The 21,795-nt window shown below is 45.5% G+C and overlaps 1 protein-coding gene across 2 annotated transcripts in view; it reads right to left on the bottom strand.

The window, feature by feature from the left end:
* Window positions 1–21,795, bottom strand: part of ANTXR1 (ANTXR cell adhesion molecule 1) — a 493,093-nt gene that overhangs the window by 346,429 nt on the left and 124,869 nt on the right. For both annotated transcript variants that reach the window (XM_085636306.1, XM_085636307.1), the window contains exon 2: window positions 1,103–1,174. In XM_085636306.1, the coding sequence (XP_085492432.1) occupies window positions 1,103–1,174 (72 nt within the window). The remainder of the gene's footprint in view (window positions 1–1,102; window positions 1,175–21,795) is intronic.

Consider the following 21,795-nt stretch of genomic DNA (forward strand, 5'->3'; position numbering starts at 1 on the left):
CTCACACGTTGCTTACACTCAATTATTATGGACGTTATTGTAATTTTCCAATATTTGTGTATTGATCAACACTAGCTTTTAACCAGTCTATATTAATTACCAAATTTGACAGATGAGAGAACTGAGGTACATGAGGAGAAATGAGTTTCAGAAGAGGATAGTTATAGAGCTGCCTCCACAAAATGGCCGAAGCCCCATTTGCCTTCTCCTGTGCTCCTCTGTTGAATTTCAGTGCGGGGTAAGGTGCTTATTCTGGGTAGCAGTACTGCCACAGTCAACACCATTGGGAACAGTGATGTAGTGGATGGGATGCCCTTACAAGTTGTGGGGGCCAAATTCAGGGTGGCTGGCTCGCAGCCATTTCTGGTGGCACCCCCTTTGTCCAAGACGGCCATGTAGGACATGACTGACTTCCATGGAGAACCCTCAGCCTCTACATGGCTTGCTGGATGAAAATACCCAGCACGGCTGGTGCCTTTTAACTTTGAAATAAATTTACAGATCCATAACACCAATTCTACCTTTCGACCATGACAGGGTAGACCTGAAACTGCAAACATTTTCTTTCTGAAACAGGTGGGAGCTGACACATAGGGCAAAGCCCTCCCCTAAATTTAGGGAAGTGGTCAAGGTGTTTCCCCAACAGCTCAATTGCGGTCCCCCCACTTGGGCCTAAAATTCTTCATCATTTGGTCAACATCGCACAAATTTGAATAAGTGGGGAAGTTTCTTGGTTCAATCATTGGCAGTGTGTTTGCTTAGACTAAAACTCTTTCAGAAAAATGATCCACTTGTTTTTGAAGGTTTTAGATAGGGCAAATTCACATTTAAACTTAAGTGAGTTAGAATCTGTATCCATAAATATACTTTATTGACCTAGACATCAAAATCACAAGTTCTAGAAAACTAATTCATTGGGTAGGAGGACCCTCTGCTTCTCTTGGCCACATTCAGTTTCTCCTGGTCCACGGCCTTACACTACCTCTTCCATTGTCATTGGTGATGCGCTTCTATGCTGCCTCTGTTAACCCAATCAGCCGCCTTACATTATGCTTGACCACACTCTTGTCGCTTTTACAAAACAAGTGAAATAAATAAATACCTTATAAACTTGTGGGCCAGGTGCTCGACGAAATTGTATATTTCACTCCAGTGATGCTGAACGCTTCCAGATCTGTGAAAATGAGGTGAAGGGATAAAGAGCATTTATTGACCTATTCTTAATATCAGTCAAAACAAGCAGCTTTTGTATATGATCTGCTTCATTACTGTCAAGTATAATGTTTGAAGATTGCATATTTCAGACACAGTACAAAGGTATGCTCTTGAACGGGAAAAGACATACGAGATTTGGTTTGCCAGCTTGGAACAGTGCTGCAGGGAGGACCAAATTATGTGGCAGGATTGACTAAATTGTGTGGTAAGAATAGAAAAAATATACAGCATAGGTGATAACATTACTTCATTAGATTCTCATTTCTACACATGCTAGTACTGTATAAGATTTCACTGTATTAGTACCAGTTTAACACAAAAATACAGCAACAAGCAACTGAAAGTTGACCAGTTACCCTTTGCAACTGGCCTGTCGCCACGTTTTTAGCAGCTAATGATCCGTTTAGGCGGGATGAACGTTTTTGTTAAAATCTGCAAATTATGGAGCAAATGGTGGATGATGAGGTAAATATGGTAAATCCATAATTATGCGAAAATGCAGTGGCCCTGGTTTTGAGTTGAGGTATGAGGTTTTTGGCCTATATAAACGTTTTCTTGGTTTACTACAGAAACAGTATCATTCAAGCAGAAACATACATTATTTTGATGTTTCGCCATATATTTAGTGGGTACCTAAAACTCAAATAAAGTCCTAGAGAGCAAATGAACAACATCCTGCTAAGCAAATAACTGTGTCCCAGGAAACACAAACTCCAACTTTACTCCATTCACCACCTCTTCAATATGTAAACGATTTCTCCTTATGAAAATACTAGTTACGAAAAACAAATCTATTTGCTAGTTGCATTCTCTCATTGTTGTGTTTCTGAGAATGTGAATTAAGTAAGTTAAATCAATGAAGAGTGGATAGCAGAGGTAATGCTGTGGCCCAGACTCACTCCCTTGACTTTGACTCCTGACTGTCTCTCTGTAGCACTGACCAGGCTATTGATAATCAACATCTGTTCTCCTGGTGAAGAACTGGATACACCACTAAAGGGCAGCGAGACTGAAAAGTGAGAAATTAGGTTATTGGTTGAGGAGGGTTAAACCCTTCTCAAGCAACAACTACAATCCTCATCAGGGGAAATAACAAGAAGTCGCTAAATGAACCTGTGCTTAACAGCTTGGCACAAAAGCAGTCCGGCTTAACTCAGAGGAAATGTGTAAGATATTTATGCAGTACTCGAACAGCAACAAAGGGAAACACAACATAAGAAGAATCCCACACTAATTTAGAAAAATAGTGTAAAATGTAATTAACTATTTGAGAACAATAAAACAATCAGTAGAACCAGAGATATGCAATTTCAAAGATTTAGGGAAGTGTAGTGCCTTAAAAGCACAAAGCGTTAACTGAGGTTATCTGGTCACGATGGACTGGGACAAAGTCACAAGTTCAAGTCGACCTCGATGGAGCGCAGGCTGGGTACAGGGCCGAGTTTGCCCTGCTGGACAGTGTACCTGGTTGAACCAGGACTGAGATGCGAGGTCCTATATTGAGCTGTGTCGAGTTGCCTTGGTTCTGCTGGGGCCACTGATCAGGAGCTGTGAGGTTCTGCGATGGGAGGTCTTGCATCGTGCTCACTTCAGCAGAAGCCAGCAGCAGGGCACAGGCAAGTTCGGTTGAATCTGGGCAGCTGGGCAAATGCAGGGCAAGTCTCTGGAGAATGGTATGCCACTTTAACTTAGGACAGGAGGACAGTCAGCTAGCCCTTGTAGTCACTCTGGAGGTTCTAGGTTCAAGGAGCAGGTCCAGTCTTCCTTCCTCAGGAAGCATGGCTGCAGAGCAGTCCTTCTTGTAGCAGGACAGCAGAACAGTCCTTTCAGTAGCTTGGCAGCAGAGCAGTCCTTCTGATTTTTCCATAGGTCCAGAGTAATCTGATGAGTTGTTCTCAGGGCCCAATAATTTTACCACATACCATTTTTGAAGTCGGAGAAAACTTCTAGGCTTCACCCCACATTTGGTTCTGGAATTTCCTTCCTTTTCCAGCCCAGGTCCTAAGAGGTCTGGGATGACAGGGCTAGTGTAGTGTATAGGTCTTTGTGAGTGCAGGAGACAGCCTCTATTGAAGTGCACGTGTGGTAGGTGACAGCTGCACCCCCACCCAACCTGTCAGCAGGGTTCATCCTGCCATCCCCCAGCCCCTAGGTAACACCTTACGGGAGAAATACACAAGGGCCAACTGCTCGTGCTAACCAAATGGTTTGGACAAGAAAATGCCTACTTTCTAAAAGTAAAAGACACACAATTGATGGACGGAGTGCACAACAAATCAAAACATTCACCCCCAGTCAAGAGATGTGGGTTAAATCCATCATTCTTTTGTTCACCATGCCACCCCAGTTTAGACCTGGCCATATGCAAATCAGTCTTGACCCGGTGCCTCATGAGAACAGCCCAGCCCGAACTGCCAAGCCAGATCTTCCCTGGACCGGGAACAAGCATCCCATGACCGGTTTGGGGGTTTCACTCCTCATCAGACAGGATAGCTTGAATCCAGTGGCCTGGAGAACACCGGACCCACTTCTGGGCATACCCGTCCCACTCGGGTGACAAATGCAAAAAGAACAATTGATGGACAGAATGCAGAACAATGTCATACATTCACCCCAATACAGAGATCTGGGCCTAAATCCATCTTTTTTTTGCTTCCCATGCCATTCCAGTTTGAACCTCTGACCCATGATGTAGCCGGTTAAGCCTCAATGCCTGTACGTAGAGGATCTAAAGGTCGCAGATCTGATGCCCACACATGTCTAGTGTGCCGAACTCCCCCAGTCCATTTTTATTCCTTTGTATTCTGATATTTGTAATTTTTAATTTATGAAGGAACAGCAAGAAAAACTTCAAGTACCGAATACAAAGAAGGAAGAGGGACTGGGCAGGCCATATATTTTTATCTCACCTGACCTGGGACAACTTGAGATCTCTTGATGAAATCTAGCAGACAAAGATTTCTGAGAATGCCCTGCCAAATCCTTGTGAAAAGATTAACAGATACCCAGGTAATCAATACCTATCTTGAAAATGTTTTCTAACAAATGCAACCATAATGTCCTTGACCCTTACTGTTAGTGACAGCTGCTTCAACGTGTTTGCCCCAAATGATAAAACATTTCTATCCTTCTTGAACTTTAGTTTTGTATTTGGCTGTCTAAAATTGCAACCACGGTTTCAGTCCACCCTCCTTGTTGAGGTAGCACTTTGCAGTGATTCAGGTTCCTGCTTATTTATATTGATTGTAAAACATATATTATTAATGTCGCCGGTGCCTCATAGCGCTTTGCCGCAAATAAGATGACATTGACACAAACTGTGAAACTTGAATAACAGGACTACAAATTCTTGGACAGAAATTTAGATCATGATAGTAATGCATGTAATTGCGTTTATATAGCACTTTACTGATGTCTAGCATGCAAGCGTGTGGTAGTGCCCAAGATGACAGAGTGTGTCTGTGATATGCTTTTTACATGGGTACTCGCAAACATTTTCCCAGGGGCCAAAATGTTCGGTCTTTGGTGTGACCGAGACTGATGCCTGTAGGGCGGTGGTTGAGTGGGAGGGAGGGGCATAAAGTAAGTGTAGTGGAAGTGAAGCAGGTACTGCCTGAACTGAATTTCACAATGTGGATCAGAAAACCTGGAATGAATCCCAGGTTCCCCACTTAACCAAATTGTGTGATCCTGGGCAATTGTTTTATTTCAATTTCCCTCCTTTTTTCACATGCAAGAGGACCTCGAAATACAATACTTCAGGATGTGTGCTGTACAAAACCTTCTCCTATGTTTGGATTTAATCACTATTGGCATTGTTGTTAAAGTGGGGATGGGGGGAAGCTCAAACAGTTCTAAATTCATGTTTGAAAGCTATCATTAAAAAAAATACTTCTGAATGCACTGTTATAACCTGATGTATTAAGGGAAATTGTTCTGCGGGTTAATGAAATACACTTTTTGAATTTTAAAGAGACAACCATATTTTTACGTTTGCTGTCTTTAAAAAGTTGTTCCTAAAGTTAAGGGGTGCAGAACATCCTAGTTACTTCCATTTTAACTGCAATTACCCAATAAATAAATGTTTGCTGTTTATTTTTATTTTTTTAAATGTTAGTGCTGAGTTAAGTAAACAGCAGCCCAGTGCTGCTTTTGTCCAGGGGCCCGCATGTAAAGGTCAGGAGGACCGCATGCGGCCCCCGGGCCTTACTTTGAGTATCACTGGCTTATATGGTTAGGGCATGCCCTGAGTGAGGAGTCGAGAAGTACTCTTATCATCTATATGTCCCTGCGCCTACCCAAGAGCGTGAAGCAAAAATGAGTGAGGGACAGAACATAGTCGTGGTCATGCTGGCGGTCATGCCGGTGGTTATGCAGGCAAATGGGAATGTAGGCAAGAGGTCACGCTAGCGATCAGTTTTGCAAGCAACTTGGCAGAGTTTAGTAGTTTTTTTTTCATTCCCTACTGAAGCTTCTATTTCAGCGGCCTGCGTGTTGTTCTGCAGTATGTCAGCAAGATACAGCTGCTTTTGAAAAAAAGTCGTGCAATATTTGGCAGCAACTAATACTACCACCTACACAGAGCTCTCGGTTTAATATATACAGAAGGGGAAACTGGCGATTTTACAAAAGCTGTGACTGTTACATAGAAGGAAAACTGGTCCAATACATCGTCAAAAGACACTGTGCATCATATACATTCCCTTCATATCCTTGTAAGACACTGTAGTTTATACATTACCTTAACATCATTGCAATTCACTGTGTAGCATACACATTACCTTCACATCCTTAGAAGACATTGTGCACACATACAATGCCCTCACATCCTTAGAATGCACAGTGTAGGACTTGCATTGTCCTCACATCCTTAGAAGACCCTGTGTAGCATAAACATTACTATCACATATTTAGAAGACACAGCTGTCCCTCCCTTCTAGTTTACACATTTTAGATTTAGTTTAATTTTTTTTTTTTTTTAAGGTTTTTTAAAAAATAACAACCGAATTATGAATCTTAATCTATTGTGGATAATGTACTATATAAGCTGTATTAGACGATGATTTAATGACTTTTTAAGCCATTTTATTTATGTAAATAATGTGTATATTTGGAAATGCATTGCTTTTATGATATTTTTTATATCGAATAAAGCTTATACTACACTGTGTAGCATATACATTACCCTTAAAAGGCACTGTGTATCATATCTATTGGCTTCTCATCCTTAGAAGACACTGTGTTGCATATATATCTTGTCTTCACATCCTTAGAAGTTACTGTGTAGCATATACATTACCTTCACATCTTAGACCCTTACATCATTAGAAGGTACTGTGGAGCAAATACATTGTCCTCACATTTGTAGGAGGTACTGTGTAGCACAGACACTATTAAGCATATGCATTCCCCTCACATCATTAGAAGACACTATGTAGCGTATGCACTCCCTTCACATTCTTGGGAGACACTGTACGGCTGCCCTGGCGCCCGCAGGGTGCCCTAGAAGGGCGAGCATCTAGTGCCAGTAAGGTACCAGCCCACTGCCCTTCTTCTAAGTATGGGGACCCCTCGGGGAGGAGTCCCCCTACTCTGGCAGCCAGGGGCTGCGGCGCGCAGAGCGCGTCACTTCCGGGGCGCGAGGAACGTGGGGGGTATATAGGCCTCCCCCACCCTCTGTCCTTCCTCTTTTGCACCCTGGACACGCCGTCTGAACACGATGTCCAGTCACGCCGGGGGTCGTCGTGGTGCCGTCCTTGTCCGTCGTGGTTGTTAAGGTGAGTCAGGGTTGAGTGTGTCGACTCTGCCTCTTGCTCGGTATTTCCAGCGGGTGTGGCTTTAGGCTGTACCTTGTATTAGCCGTTGGTGGCGTGTCACGAGAGACCTCAAGGTTATGGTGTATCGGGGAACCACGCTGACGTAGCAGAAGACGAGCAGAGGCAGTGTCGGGGTTTCGACAGTAATTGGCTTTTGGTCCGCATCACCTGGGGACAGTTCAGTCCAGACGGGCGCGATTTCATGCCTCTGCTTATGTCCTGCTACGGTTTATGTAATTTTGATGTTTAGGGGACTGTAGATTGTTAGTTGTCCTTGAGGTTCCGCGCCACACCCTGGTGGTGCAGGTAGCGTCGTTATGAGAGAATACTGGCCGCCTGCGCACCTGGACTTCATGCTGTTTGTCATGCCTTTGGTCGGGCCTGGGAGCTTGTGGTGAGTCATTGTACCCCCCTGTCGCCAACCGGCCATGCTTGGGGGGGCTTTCATGGAGGGGAGAGGGCGAGGTTCCCTTCGTATGGACCCCCTCCTTCCGTCGGGGCATGTGTTGCGGTCGTGGGGGGCGCAAATGTAAGCTCCCGGCATAGTCACGACCCAGGTTTGGGGGGAATGTTGGCCCATACGCAGGTGAGGTTTAGGACGGAGTAGAGCTTGGCCTTGAGCATTCCCTGCGGCACATCAGAAAATGCCCCCAAACCCTTGGAAATACCTCAAGTGCGACTCCTCGGGAGCAGGTCAACGCAGAACAGATGCATGAGTGAAGTGAGGTGGATCCCGGGGGTCCTTTATTAGGCAGTGATGCCTCCTTCAGTGTGCCAGCTGCCAAGTGTGGGCTGACTCTCCTGCCAGATCACATTTGTGCGGGGTGGGTGACTATCTGTGGGGCTTAGCTCGGGGAGCGGTTTAAGTTTCAAAGTGGCTTTAGCTCCTCCAAGGCTCATGGAGATGCGCGTGCTGGTTCCAGTCCATCTCGCATTTGGTGGCCGGCCTCGTGGCCCTGTCGGCATTGTTGTGGTGTGGGGCAGGGTCACTGCTTTTTCTCAGAGTCCATGACAGGGTAACCCTCCCCAGAGGCAGGCGAAGCATTTGCTTCCTCTGTAGTCATGTGCAGTTGCCACAGGTTGTGCAACTGGGGTAGGGTCACGGCCGTGTCTTGGAGTCCACGTAGAGGTAATCCTGTCTCCACAGGTTGTGTGGCTGGGGCAGGGTCTGGGAGCCCACATGGGGTAATACTGTCTCCAGAGGTTGTGCGGTTTCGGAAGGATCACTGCGGTGTTTTAGGGTCCATGTGGAGGTAATCCTGTCTCCAGAGGTTGTGCGGCTGAGGCAGGGTCACTGCTGAGTCTTGGATCTGGGCGTTGTTGCATACGTTTGTGGGGTGTATATATAGTGGCTTCTCTTAGTAACAAAGGGCCTTCGGCGGTGCAGCGGTTGCCTGCTTTCTTGTGATGATGATTTTGTATTACGTTGCTCTCCCGGTTCACTCAAATCTCGGGGACTACTGAGCTTGGGGTCTTAAGCGGGGGATTATTCATGTTCCCGAATGCTACCGGATATCGGACAGATGTCAAGGTCCCCTTTTCATGGAGATGTGCGGGGATATGGGGGCGCAATCAGTTACAGAGTGATTCTAAACCAGCTTGGTTGAAACTCTGATCCCCAGACAGGCATGTCATCGAGAATCACTTATATAGTCGGTGCCGCCATGGCATTGCTTTCCTGGCTTGACTTAAAATTGCCTGGCGGCGAAAATGGCAGCCGCCTCCCACGGGATGTGCAATTGTGGGTGGTTGCATGCAGCGCTTGGGGGTAGGGGTCGAAGCATTTATACCGCAAGCGCTCACTTCCGGCACAGGCTCTTGCGGTTGTAATCGGCAGTGCCCGATCCAATAAATTAAACAATGTTTGCGCTCACAAGCAACGGGCTGGTTGGCGCTGGGGTTACAATGGAGTGATAACAACAACAAGGTTGCAGGTTCGATCCCCTGTCGGGTCGGTAATTGACGGTGGCACAGTCACATATTACCGTCATGACAGTGTTTTCCAAGGCGGTCTCAATGCTTTTGCAGCACTTGGTGTTAATGTCTTATGATAAATACTTTGAAATGTTTTCATAGAAAGCACGGAGCCCTCCGCATGTCAGCTATTTATGTATTTAGGCCGCGAGAGGGCAATGCTACTGTTTCCGAGCCATTATTACCGACAATGGAGCATCACATGTTCTACAGGGACGGCAAGTCCCTCTCAAGCACGGCTCCAACATCATTCGTGAAGGAACTGGGGGGACTTTGGCCGACGCTTAAAGTTAAAGAATTTATTAATGTTTGTACACCTGTCCCAACTGGTAGTCAAAGCAATTTAGTTGTTTGTTCGATGTATAAAGGGATAATGCTTGTTCTCGAATGTCTTGTAGGCTGATGACTATTTGGCTTGAATTTGGTTTTGTTTCACGCAGGAGGTAGCGTAAGTGGTTACAGTGTGGTGCTAAGAGAGTGGTAGTAACCATTTTAATAATTATCACAAGTTGTTTTGCAGAGGCATTAGTGGACCCACGAGGAAGGACAAACTGCCAGGAAGGCAGAGGTCACTCACCCCAAAGAAAGTACAGGCTGTGCCTCTACCAATAGTACAGGCCGTATTCCACGAACTGACCAATCACTGTGCCCCGCGCATGGTAGGGGTAATCGAGTCTGACTGGCGGTGTGATAAGATAAGGATTTTGAGCGCTAAGTCCCCGGGGTCGGCAGCAGCTTTGCCGCGTGCTCTCCCTGTATCAGGGGCGGTACGGTCAGGAGAAAGGCGGGATATCGGTCCTTCCTTGTTTTTGCATTCCCCGGACTTGGGCAACAGGGGTTTTGTGCTCTCCATCACGGTTGGCATTTCTTGGAAGTAAGTGTTGCGGGGGGCATGGTGTTCTTTCTCTTTTCACCAGTCTCATGTTTTCCATCGTGAATCATACTGTCATTTTGGGTTAAACCTGTGTTAGCATGTTTGTGGACTTGGTTTCACGCAACGACTGCAACAAGAGGTACGATAACGGGGGTGAGGTGGCCGGTAGTGTTTGCTTGGCCAGGCATTGGCTGGAGGTGTCATGCGACTTCTTCGTGGGCCTAGCTGGGCAGGCTACCCTGTGCCCGGGTTTAACAGACTAGGACACGCAGCAAAAGTTGTGGCAGGCAGGCGCCAAGAGATGGGTCTTCCGAAAAAACATCCATGCCTAGTTTAGTATCCAGGTTACGGAGTGGCTGCGTGACACTCTGGTGTTGGAAGTGGTCAGCTGGTTGGCAGGCCTTCTAGATCTGGGTTTCTAGCTCGGGCTTGTCCAAGTAAGGGTTCAAGTGCCAGAAGTCGGCCCTAGGAGACTATTTCACAGGCCTGGGGAGCGGCAGAACAAAAAGTGGCTTCTTTCAATCCCTTGGCCACAGATGCAGATCCTGGTAGGTCCACTCAGCATTATCCTTCTGAGGTCGTGAAAACGAGTACCATAGAGTTGAGTAACAAACAACATGTTATGCAGCACCAAGATACCATGGGGTGAACGTGTTCCCAATTAGTCAGAAGCGGAAATTGTGAAGAACTTTGATGAATACAGTGGGCTCACTCCGCAGTGTAGTAAGCGAGAGTTGAGCACTATTTCCATGGGGCTGTAAGGTGGCGCAGGCAACAAAGTTGACGCAGCAAAAACAACAAAGCTTTCATTAGCGCCGCAAGTGCAGTGGCATGGGGGCCCCAGGAGAGTAACTAGTCCACTGCACCCTTACTATGTACTGTGCAACCCAACTTGATGGGAGGGGGTAGTTTACTTGTGCATTATCGACCTTGAAGCCAAGCATGCATCGCGAGGCTTTGCTCACACTAAAGTGGGCCAAGATCACAGAAAGCATAGGATGAGAGTGCGGTGTCAGTCATATATAGCGATTTATTAGAATATGCCAGAAGTAGCGAATATGACAACAGACTTGATCAGTGATAATATCATGCTTCACCATTTGTCCCAATATAGACAATAGTTACGGACAGGCTCTCTTTTGCAAAGAATAGTTATTTTGTCTCATTCGAGTGCCCCACGCACCTCTTTCGGAGTATAACGAGGTCTGACTCTTTAAAAGGATGAGCTCTTCACCCCCACCGGGGCATGCGTTACCAGAGGAGTCTCCAGTGGTCATGGGGAATTCTGCGCAGTGCTTGAGGAATGTCAAGTACCATTAAGGGCATGTTACTATCAAAGTTGTCCCAAAGTTGGGGTCAAATTGGGCTGGAGCAGTAAGTTAAAGCACAAATAAGCTCAATGTATTAAAGAGCATTTGGCATCCCCAGTATTCAAGAAAGGGCAGGTATTGATACATATTGTTGCCCTCCTGTTCCCAATGTCTTGTCTGCTCCCTGGTATACTAAGCAGATGTTTGGGAGGGCATGAATTCACCTAGGGTGGTGACTGTCTCAATTTGATGGACAAATTAAAAATGTTTCACATTTACTAACGTGTTGAATTCTCAGCTGCCTGTTCAGAGTTTTATTCATATGCACAGTATTATTAATTTAAATAATTGCGGCATTGACTAGTGCGACCAGCGGACGTTCACGCACCAAGGCATTTGGTTAATTTACAAACATTATTCTTCCCTCATCCCTGACAATAATACCAAGGGGGGAGCAAGAGGTAAATCAGTTGATATGTGCACTCTTTGGGTGACCTGGGTTCCTATTATAAATGCACAATATTATAGTTTATTCAATAAAACACAGGAACAGGTGGTGTGCAAGGTCATTTATTCTTAGGTGCTCTTATTTGTGATAAGGGAGGAACAGTGCATACCATCGACGGTTCCGATGGCTTAGGGAGCGGCGAATGCTTGGTCCGCTCTCATTGGCAGGTGATTTATGCATGGGCTTAGCTTTGCATGCTACCCGCAGTGGTTTTACTGACTAGGGTGAGGAGTGGAGAGTGTTGCAAGCATGTGCTCAGAGATGGGTCCTTCGATACCATTATTAATCTTAAGCTCGGTCAGTGTACAAGCCAAGAAATGGTGGCATGCCCCCCGGGTGCTGGGGTTGGTTTGTTGGTTGGCAGCTTTTCAGATGTTAGTCGCAAGCTTGCACATGTTGTTGTTTGCACAGAGTTTGGGGCAGGTTAGCATCCCCATCTTGTTTCCGCGAGGTTGATGTGTCTTTCGGTCAGTGTGATCAAGTAGAGCCATTACCGATTGGCGTAGCTGAACATAGGAATGCCAGGCTGGAATCCAAGGGATTATAGAGCTAGTGTTCTGTGTTCTGAGCCTAGTATATGCAGGCGTGAGTAAGAATGGTAGCCGCCAGTTCAATCTTGCATCACTCTAAATTCAAGAGAATAGGCAATTCTATAAGTGTGAAATAGGGCCCATACAGTAATGATCCCATTTGCGTTGAGCTTGCGATTCATCGAAGGGAGACATTTAATGAATGTTCAACACGTTAAGGTGACAGTCCCACCAGTTCAGAATGGAAGCATTTTCAATATGCTACGCTGGGAAGCCAGAATTGTGGCTTCAGTTATCTTATACAACTAACACGCATTGTTAAAGCCAAGAGTACTGGCGTGTAGTAGGTACTGTGGTTTTGTAGCATATATCCGGAGGCAATGTCAGAAGCCGCAAAATAACAGTCTGCCTTTGCCACCGGTTAGCAGCCCAATGGTGGGAAAGTATAATTTTACACTTACTCAAGGAATTTCAACGCAAAGAGAGGCACTGCGAAATACTGAGACTGCATTGTGCAATTGGCTACTAGGGCCTTCATGGGGAACACCTGCGGGCACCATATAGAATCAGGTACCATGTACATCGGGTGGGCATTCCCCTGCAGCCAAGGGCCGGTATCAGGTAGCTTCAGTTAAGACATATTCACCCGCGCTTTAACCAGGGCAGCAGGCGGGTGGTGGTAGTTGTCAGCTAACTAGTGTGCTGTGGCGCGAATTAGTTTGGTAAACACTGCGTTAGTGCCAGTGGAGACAGGGTATTTTCGACCTTTTGGCGTCCCAAAACTCATGAAAGGGCAGGTATTTGCACACAACTTTACCCTCTGGTTCCACAGACTTGTCTGCCCCCCCTGGGTTATCATTTTGCAGGCTAGAACCAGACAATAGAAAGGGCATCTTTTGGGACTGGGGTCCCTAACACATTGATAGTCAAGCGCTGGGGTCGATGTACCATGAAAGGCATGGTCACTACTGGGGTTGTCCCCAAGTTCTGGGGTCAAACTGGGTGGGCGCATGAAGTCTTCAGTCCTGGGGTAGCATCCAGCAACCCTTCAATCCAAGTAAGGGCAGTTAGCGACAGATAAGTATCAGCAAGTGGGTAACATAGACTGGCTAGTCAGCGATATCGTGCCCCGGGGGCATGCGCGCTGTACAAATGCACAAAGCTGCAACCAGAAGGGTGCCAAGTGGCATAACCAGTAAAGAGGTTTAAGAGGTGTGTCTCTGGCGTTGCAGCTGGGTGGAGCCAGCCCCATTTAGAGGTACGCCTGGGGGAAAATGCTGTGCTCTTTTAGGTTTCCATGACCTAGGCGATGTGTGGCATCTCCCACATCAAATGTTAGACACTATATTACAGAAAGTGCACCTGTATCGAAGCAGACAGATTCTCTAAGTGGGTATGCCTAGAGCGTCACCAGAGGGAGCTGAGTGGTCAAAATTCCTATAAAGAACATGGGATGCAGGGCAAGTGCTGGGGTGCAGCCGTGCTCAATGTTCATACGCCTGTTATGGACATCCCTGTGCGCATTGATTTAGCAAGTAAAGGGACGGTGCCAAGGTTAAGTACAATCCTTCTCGCCCTAATAGCCCAGTTGGCTAGCGGGGGTAGGAACGAGTGAGCTGCTGTCCCAGAGATGGGAGACACATGTGTCCAGTCACACACGGTTCTAGAAGGGCGGCAGCCAGTGTGATCAGCAAATAGGTGGGGCATTGTGAGCCAGGGTGTCTAAAACTGTCCCGCCCTGAGTGGGACGGGGCTGAGTCATGTGACGCAGTGTAACTTTGCGGCGTGAGGTGTATAGTGCTTGGCACAACTTCACAGGCATAAAGGGCGTTTTTGTTTCTTCAGACACTAGCTGACCCAAGCTAACATTCAGGGCTATTGGGATATAGATGGGGTATCGATAACCAGTAGGGATGTTCCCTTTCATCTAGATTTGCAGGAGGCTCTAGACAGGAGAGTTAGTGGGCAAGACTATAGCTATTTTGGTGGGGGCTCTGGCGGCGACGGTAGCCGCCTCCAGAGCTGTGGCGGAGTTACAGGGTGATCTGGAAGCAAATGGGTACCGAAGGGTACCTCTGCGCGGCACCATAGGGGTTGCCAGAGCCCAGGAGCCTCATGGGAGGTTCCTGGAAAACCGTGTTGGCGCCCCGTTAGTCCCCCGGTTGTGGGCCTGAACAACCGGAGGCTTGCCTTGCTATGCTCCACCCTGAAAGGGCGTGAGTAATAAGGGACCGTGATCCGGGAAGAGGATCACCGAAGGGGCAGCACAGATGGGGTTCGCCCCGGAGCTGCTTGGCTCATCAGGCGGGCAGGCGACCCAGATGTTTGCCTGCCCTTGGATCGCCCGTAAGATCACCCACCATATTACATAACGGTATATGTAATAAACCTGCAGCAGATTTTACCCAAACAAAATTTGTGTGGTGTGTTTTATTTATGCGTAGAACATGCATGCTATTGTGGGGGGTGGGGAGTGTTGCCTCCTGCTGGTGCTGTGTAGCATACACATTGACCTCACATCCTTAGAAGACAAAGTGCAGCATATCCGTAGTCTTCTGGTGGGCAGTGGATTGGATAGTCAGCAAATTTAGCTGTGGCTAGGGCTACTGGAATTATTCAGCAATGGAAGACGCATTAGAGCGTAAGCTTGGCTACATTATGCGGCAAGGAAATGCAAATTATGCAGCATGCTCCGACACATTCTATGACAGTATCATTTAGCTATTTTGTGCTTTTAACAATCATCAATACTGTCTGGGCCATAGTTTTGATTAGTACCAGATTAACAGCTGAATACATATGTGACTCAATGGTGACTGGTTCACTGTTGCAAAGTTTCTGCTACGGTCGAGCACCTGTGGTGTATTTTATAGCAACCTTTGATTTGTTTCCACTAGAAGCATTCTAAAATTCTACAATCATATATTATATGGTCAGTTATGTTACAATTCCAGTGAATCCATAATTTGCATGAAACGCTTTCTCCATACAATTGTATTATGCTAGGGCCATGGCAATGACCTAGAAGATAAAAGAGAGACTTTACACTTGAGTTCTGAAGCAATACAACCTTGTTGCAAACAATGCAAATGTCTCATCTGTCAATTTACAAATGTCAGGTGTTGAACCACCGGCTGGACCCTCAGTGCATGTTTTCATACCGAACTATATGGGTTGATTGCCAATTACACTTTGTGACAGCTATGGAAAGCATTCACCATCTTGGAAATAACAAGTGTCTAAAATTTGCTTTAGTGAAAGGTCCATTAGAGTTGAAATTGTGCTTCCTTTGAGGTGCACTGACCAGACCTGCGAGGCCACGTCTTATACCCCTGGAACATTCTTATTTCCATGCTGACTTTTGCTATTATTTTTACATTTGTTTTAGACACAGTTCTATCTGTCATTTTGGAGTACTCTCTTCATCCATTGATTTTTTGGATTGTCATTCAATTTTTGCTTCTGTCCACCACAGCATACATCATGGGAAAATGGGTTAATCCAATCCATCCATTGGGAGTTATGCACTGTAAGTACCGGCATTTTGCCTGATCACATTTGCACATCCAGCTGAAATGGAATGCACTTCAGTGCCAGGACTAGTGAGCATGTGCTATTGAGCTACATCTTCATTTTTTAAAATTTGTTTTGGATATTTTCTGATTTTTTTTAACATATTTTACATCTTTATATAAAAATAAAGAAAGTAAAAAGCGTAAATTTGTTAAGGCCAGACATTTTGGCTTTGCCATGTTTGTTTTAAAAATGTGGTAAGAGCTTAAGTTGGAATGAAATGAAGCCCTTGAGGCACAGAGCAAACTTTGCCGGAAGAAACAACTCTGGGAATAGCTAATCTAAAAGACGAGCACATCTCATGTCGGCGAAACTTTTCTGGAGAAATTGTGCTCATGTATAGATGGCAAGGGGGCTTTCTCTACCCGCAGTGTACATGAATCATGGACCTATGAAATGCATCTGAGTAAACAGTGATGCAAGAGCTTAGCTCAGTGCCAATAGTTTGTCTGTAATGCATGGAGCATACTCTAGCTCTGAATATTTGTGTTGTAGAGGGGCGGGACCTTTGTTTCTGACTCCAGCGAGAGTTTATACCTCCTGGCAGGGGGTCTTATTCCTGTCTTGGCGACAGCAGCTGCGGACTGACAGCCAGGGCACAGAAAAGGCTGGAGCAACCAGATGGGAAACCTCGAAGGTAGCAACCTGGGTAAATGCCAAATCGACTCTATATTAAGATCATGTCAGGAGTGATCAGGCACGTTGTTTGATACCAAACATGACATATTTCGATGGTACCATAATGGAGCGGGCAACCTCGGGGGGGGGGGGGGGTTGCCAGCCGATGTTATCCTATGGACTGCTGATGACTTATAGAAACCCTTAAAGGAAATAGGCTACTATAGGGACATATAGGCTTGCACTTATATGTTCACATCTTTAATATAATGCACCCTGCCTCCTGGGCTCAGGAGGCCTTCCTTAGGGGTGGCCAGCATATATTAAAAATAGGGTTTTGACCACGCCACACATGGTGAGGGCAAATTCGAGTTTGAGCTGTTTATTTGGGTCACGCAGGGTGGCAAAAAGAGTGAGTCTGGCCCTGGACCTTTACCTCCCATGCCCTGGGTACCACTTACCAGGGGCTTATAAGGGAGTTAAAGTCCTTGTCAATTGGGGTTGCCAGTTCACATGAATAATTTTGGGGAGAGAGCAGTGCCACTGGGACCTGGTTCAGTGCACTTTCAGAGTAAAAAAACCAGCATCTAGAGGTCCATACGGGGGCAAAAAGTGGAGATACAAATGCAAAAAACCTATTTTCTTACATCAGGCGATATGGTGAATAGTCCTAAATATTTCAGAATAAGGCAGCTAGCACATGTCTATGTGTAAAAAGCATCAGCGCATTTTTTCATCTTTATTTATGTGTTTTGCCTGCAACAAAGGCCATATAAAACAGCAGCAGAATTTAGTACACAAGGCAAAATCATCTACTTTAGCTGCAGTAACATTTCATAGTACCACACTACTCGTCTGCAACATTATTGAGTACATGTCAAGCCTCTTCATCAGTTTCACCACTATGAGACAAAATGTTCATTGCCTGGTTCCCCCATCCATCTTTCTAATATTTCAGACCAATCATGCAGATCCTTTACCACCTTTCTGTCTGTGCAGACCATTCTCATCTGTATTGTTTCCAGTCTTGAAAACCCTTCTCCCATTCTTTCCACCCAGGGGCCTCTGGGCGTGTTCCACAGATTGCAATATAGAACTTCGCCAATCCCAATAACAGAAAAGCGAATTTATGCCTCAGTCCTGCCCACAGTGGATGAGGTAATAACCAATGCTGGATATTTAATTCCAGCCCAAGCCTAACTATGTGTCGAAGCCAATTAACTATACCCTGCCTGCCAATATGCAAGTAGATTGGCACAGTTTCATGACATATGAAGTAAATCAGCCACCTCCACCCCACTGCTGGGACATATTAGTGACCGTGCTGGGAATATTCTGTATAGTCATGAGGGAGCCAAGTATAATTGCTGCACTCTATGCAAATGTACTAACTTGAACCTGGCATTGCTAGATATTGATTGGAGCAGGCTACAAGCTGATTCTCACTCCGTGGCCGTGAGTTGTGTCCCTACATCAGTACCCCATGCTTAAAGGGCCCTTTAATTCTATAATATTTCAGTGCACCATATGAAAAGCATCACCACATTATCACTGCCTTAGACTCACTCAGTTGGCTCCCACTTCATGAACACAAAATGTTTAATAGTTGAGGCAAAACGCTTTTTGTGGAAAAGACTCCTTGCACCTGCAAAACATGTCCACTCATTATATGTCCACAAGAAACCAAAAATCCAAACACGTCTTCTTGAAAGGTGTCGTAGGATTCTATGAATCCAGGGTTGTATATGATACTCCATCCTTTCCTGTGCTGCGGAGTAAAGCGGGCTCCCCCATCCTTGATGGCCCTCCTCATCCCCTCTGATCATTAGTATGCGTGAAGTTTCATGTCTTAAGAAACAATCAAAAGCTCTGGGAAGACTAAGTTGATTTCCCAAGCTGAAAGTAAAAGGTAAAAAGTTTAGACATATTGTTAGAGCAAGATTTAGGGTTATGATTAGTTCGAAGATTAATAGTTGGATTAATTTTAGGACTTCAATCAGAGGACGGTTTATAGTTTGAGATAAAGTTACAGTTAATATTAGGTTTAGCTCTACAGCTAGAGCTATATCAAAATCTATAGCACTGAACCTGTTTGTATATGTAACCTTGTACTTATGTACATGTGTTAGTATGTATTTGGGGCGAGAAAGCAAAAGACACACAATTGATGGACGGAATGCAGAACAAATCAAAACATTCACCCCCAGTCAAGAGATCTGGGTTAAATCCATCATTCTTTTGCTCACCATGCCACCCCAGTTTAGACCTGGCCATATGCAAATCAGTCTTCACCCTGAGCCTCATGGGAACAGTCCAGCCCGACCTGCCAAGCCAGGTCGTCCCTGGACCGGAAACAAACATCCTAGGACCGGTTTCGGGGCTTCACCCCTCGTCCGCCAGGATAGCTTGATTCCAGTCGCACAGTGAGCCCAGGACCCACGTCTGGGCATACCTGGCGCACTTAGGGCAAGAAAGCAAAAGACACACAATTGATGGATGGAATGCAGAACAAATCAAAACATTCACCCCCAGTCAAGAGATCTGGATTAAATCCATCATTCTTTTGCTCACCATGCCACCCCAGTATAGACCTGGCCATATGCAAATCAGTCTTCACCCTGTGCCTCATGGGAACAGTCCAGCCCAAACTACCAAGCCAGGTCCTCCCTGGACCGGAAACAAGCATCCTAGGATCGGTTTCAGGATTTCACCCCTCTTCAGCTAGGATAGCTTGATTCCAGTGGCACAGTGAGCCCAGGACCCACGTCTGGGCATACCTGGTGCACTTAGGGCGAGAAAGCAAAAGACACACAATTGATGGACGGAATGCAGAACAAATCAAAACATTCACCTCCAGTCAAGAGATCTGGGTTAAATCCATCATTCTTTTGCTCACCATGCCACCCCAGTATAGACCTGGCCATATGCAAATCAGTCTTCACCCTGTGTCTCATGGGAACAGTCCAGCCCAAACTACCAAGCCAGGTCCTCCCTGGACCGGAAACAAGCGTCCTAGGACTGGTTTCAGGGTTTCACCCCTCTTCAGCCAGGATAGCTTGATTCCAGTGGTACAGTGAGCACAGGACCCACATCTGGGCATACCTGGTGCACGTAGGGCGAGAAAGCAAAAGACACACAATTGATGGACAGAATGCAGAACAAATCAAAACATTCACCCCCAGTCAAGAGATCTGGGTTAAATCCATCATTCTTTTGCTCACCATGCCACCCCAGTTTAGACCTGGCCATATGCAAATCAGTCTTCACCCTGTGCTTCATGGGAACAGTCCACCCCGAACTGCCAAGCCAGGTCCTCCCTGGAACGGAAACAAGCATCCTGGGATGCTTTTTGCATTAGTATGTATTTAGGGCATTCGTGTAGTGTGAAACCAGCTAGAGAACAATACATGTTCCTACTGTGCATGTATTGCTGTATCCTATAAGGCTAACAATCAATAGTGACACGCCATTTGACATTTGTGATAACTTTAGTTGAACGAAAATTAACTTTCATAAGATTATTACCCTCACAGAATGGACCTTTGTGGTATTGAAATCTAATATGATATACCTTCTTTACACTTGATTTTCTTGTTCCAATCAAACAATTTCAAGATCCTACACAACCTGCTAGTATTGAGCTGACAGACAGTATTCACAACTTTTTATTTGATGTCAGGCAGAAGGGCAGAGTTTCTACTTCAAGTCTGAAAATGTCTTATTGAGGTTTAATTCTCTGCCATTGTAATGCTCACAAACGTTTCCAGGAATATATCAAAGGTCACTGAACCATCCTGTGTATTTATAGGTCAGACCTTACACAAGCAGTTCACGTGCCACTGTCCCTCCAGATTGCCAAATATCTGATCTGGGAGAACCTGATATATATGGGTTGAGGGTAAAACTCTTCCAAGACTATTGAGGAGTAGAAAACAAACAAAGGGCCTGATTTAGATTGTGGCGTACCGGTTACTCGATCACAACAGTGACGGATATACCAGCCACTGAAATATAAATCCCATGATAACCTACGGGATATATATTTCGGTGGATGAGATATCCGTCATCGTTGTGAAGGAGTAACCCATCTGCCAAGATGAAAATCAGGCCCAAAGTCTCCTGACCATTTTTAGGCCGAGCCTAAGGGCAGCACGCATGCGCTGCGCACTCTGCGAGGCATGCTGTATTAGGGTATGCACTGGAAGCCCCTCCCACTCTCCACCCATATTTGTCATTGGCTTGTGTCATTGTCCTTCATAAATGCTGGCTTCTGATTCGAAAGTAGGCTTGTTAGTCCCTCCTTTGTATCACCTTGTCTGCATTTGTTACCGCTCATACCGACTAGACCTTTTACTTGGCTTGTTACACAGTCGGCGTTATATGTGGGTGAGCACTATTTTGTTTATTGACCATGCGGAAAAACAATGGCGGCTGCTTTTATGTTTGTATTTGTAGCGCACCCACCTCTTTTCGTATACAGTGCAATGCCACTCTGACTTTTAAAGTAGCTGCACTCTACCACCACAGAACTCACTTCACAATTGCCAAGCTTTTTTTTATTATTACTACATTTTAGGAGAACGCAGCGTCCGCTTCATGGACACCACGCGTTCTTTCACCTTTTTTTTTTTCTTTTTAAATATGCATGCTGAGCGCGGCGCCCGATTTAGGGACACTGCACTCAGTTTAATTATTTTGGTAACTATAATGTTGAGTGCGGCGTCCGCTTCATGGGCATCACGCTCTTTTTCTTTTTTTTTTACTTGACTGGAGAGCGCAGCGCCCACTTCAGGGACACCGCGCACTGTTTCTTTTTCTTTTTCTTTTAATTTTGTTGGTGAGTGTGGCACCCACTTCACGGACACCGCTCTCTACAATATAATAGGTCTTGCTTTTGCTAAAATTTGACCTATCAGTATTGTAAATGACAACGCCTTTTATATTATAAAAGGCATTGCCATTTACAATGCCAATAGGTCAAAATCTCGCTATTGCGAGACCTATTGCATTGTAAATGCTTGTCGTGAAGCGGTCTGTGGACACCTTCCCACTTCAGGACTGGATGGGGACTTTTGAATGCATTCACAGAAGACAGGCATTGAACAGTGTCTTCACAATCAGGTTTGCACAGTGGAATTATCTACTATGTAGTAACTGTTACCATCACCTGCTAAGTACACAACCCAATATATACACTACCTGTGTACTGGCATCGATAGTCTGTACAACATTTCTGATTGAAATGTTTATGCTGCTTATAAATTAATTAAAAACATTGACGAAATTGCATTGGCTTGTCATAAATCATTGGTCCGATTAGAACTAGCACTGTAAAGGTGAAAGAATATGTCTGTCCATCAAGCATTCCTAAATGAGT

This window comes from Triturus cristatus, chromosome 11, assembly GCF_964204655.1.
Source record: "Triturus cristatus chromosome 11, aTriCri1.1, whole genome shotgun sequence".
NCBI classification, from domain to species: Eukaryota; Metazoa; Chordata; class Amphibia; order Caudata; family Salamandridae; genus Triturus; species Triturus cristatus.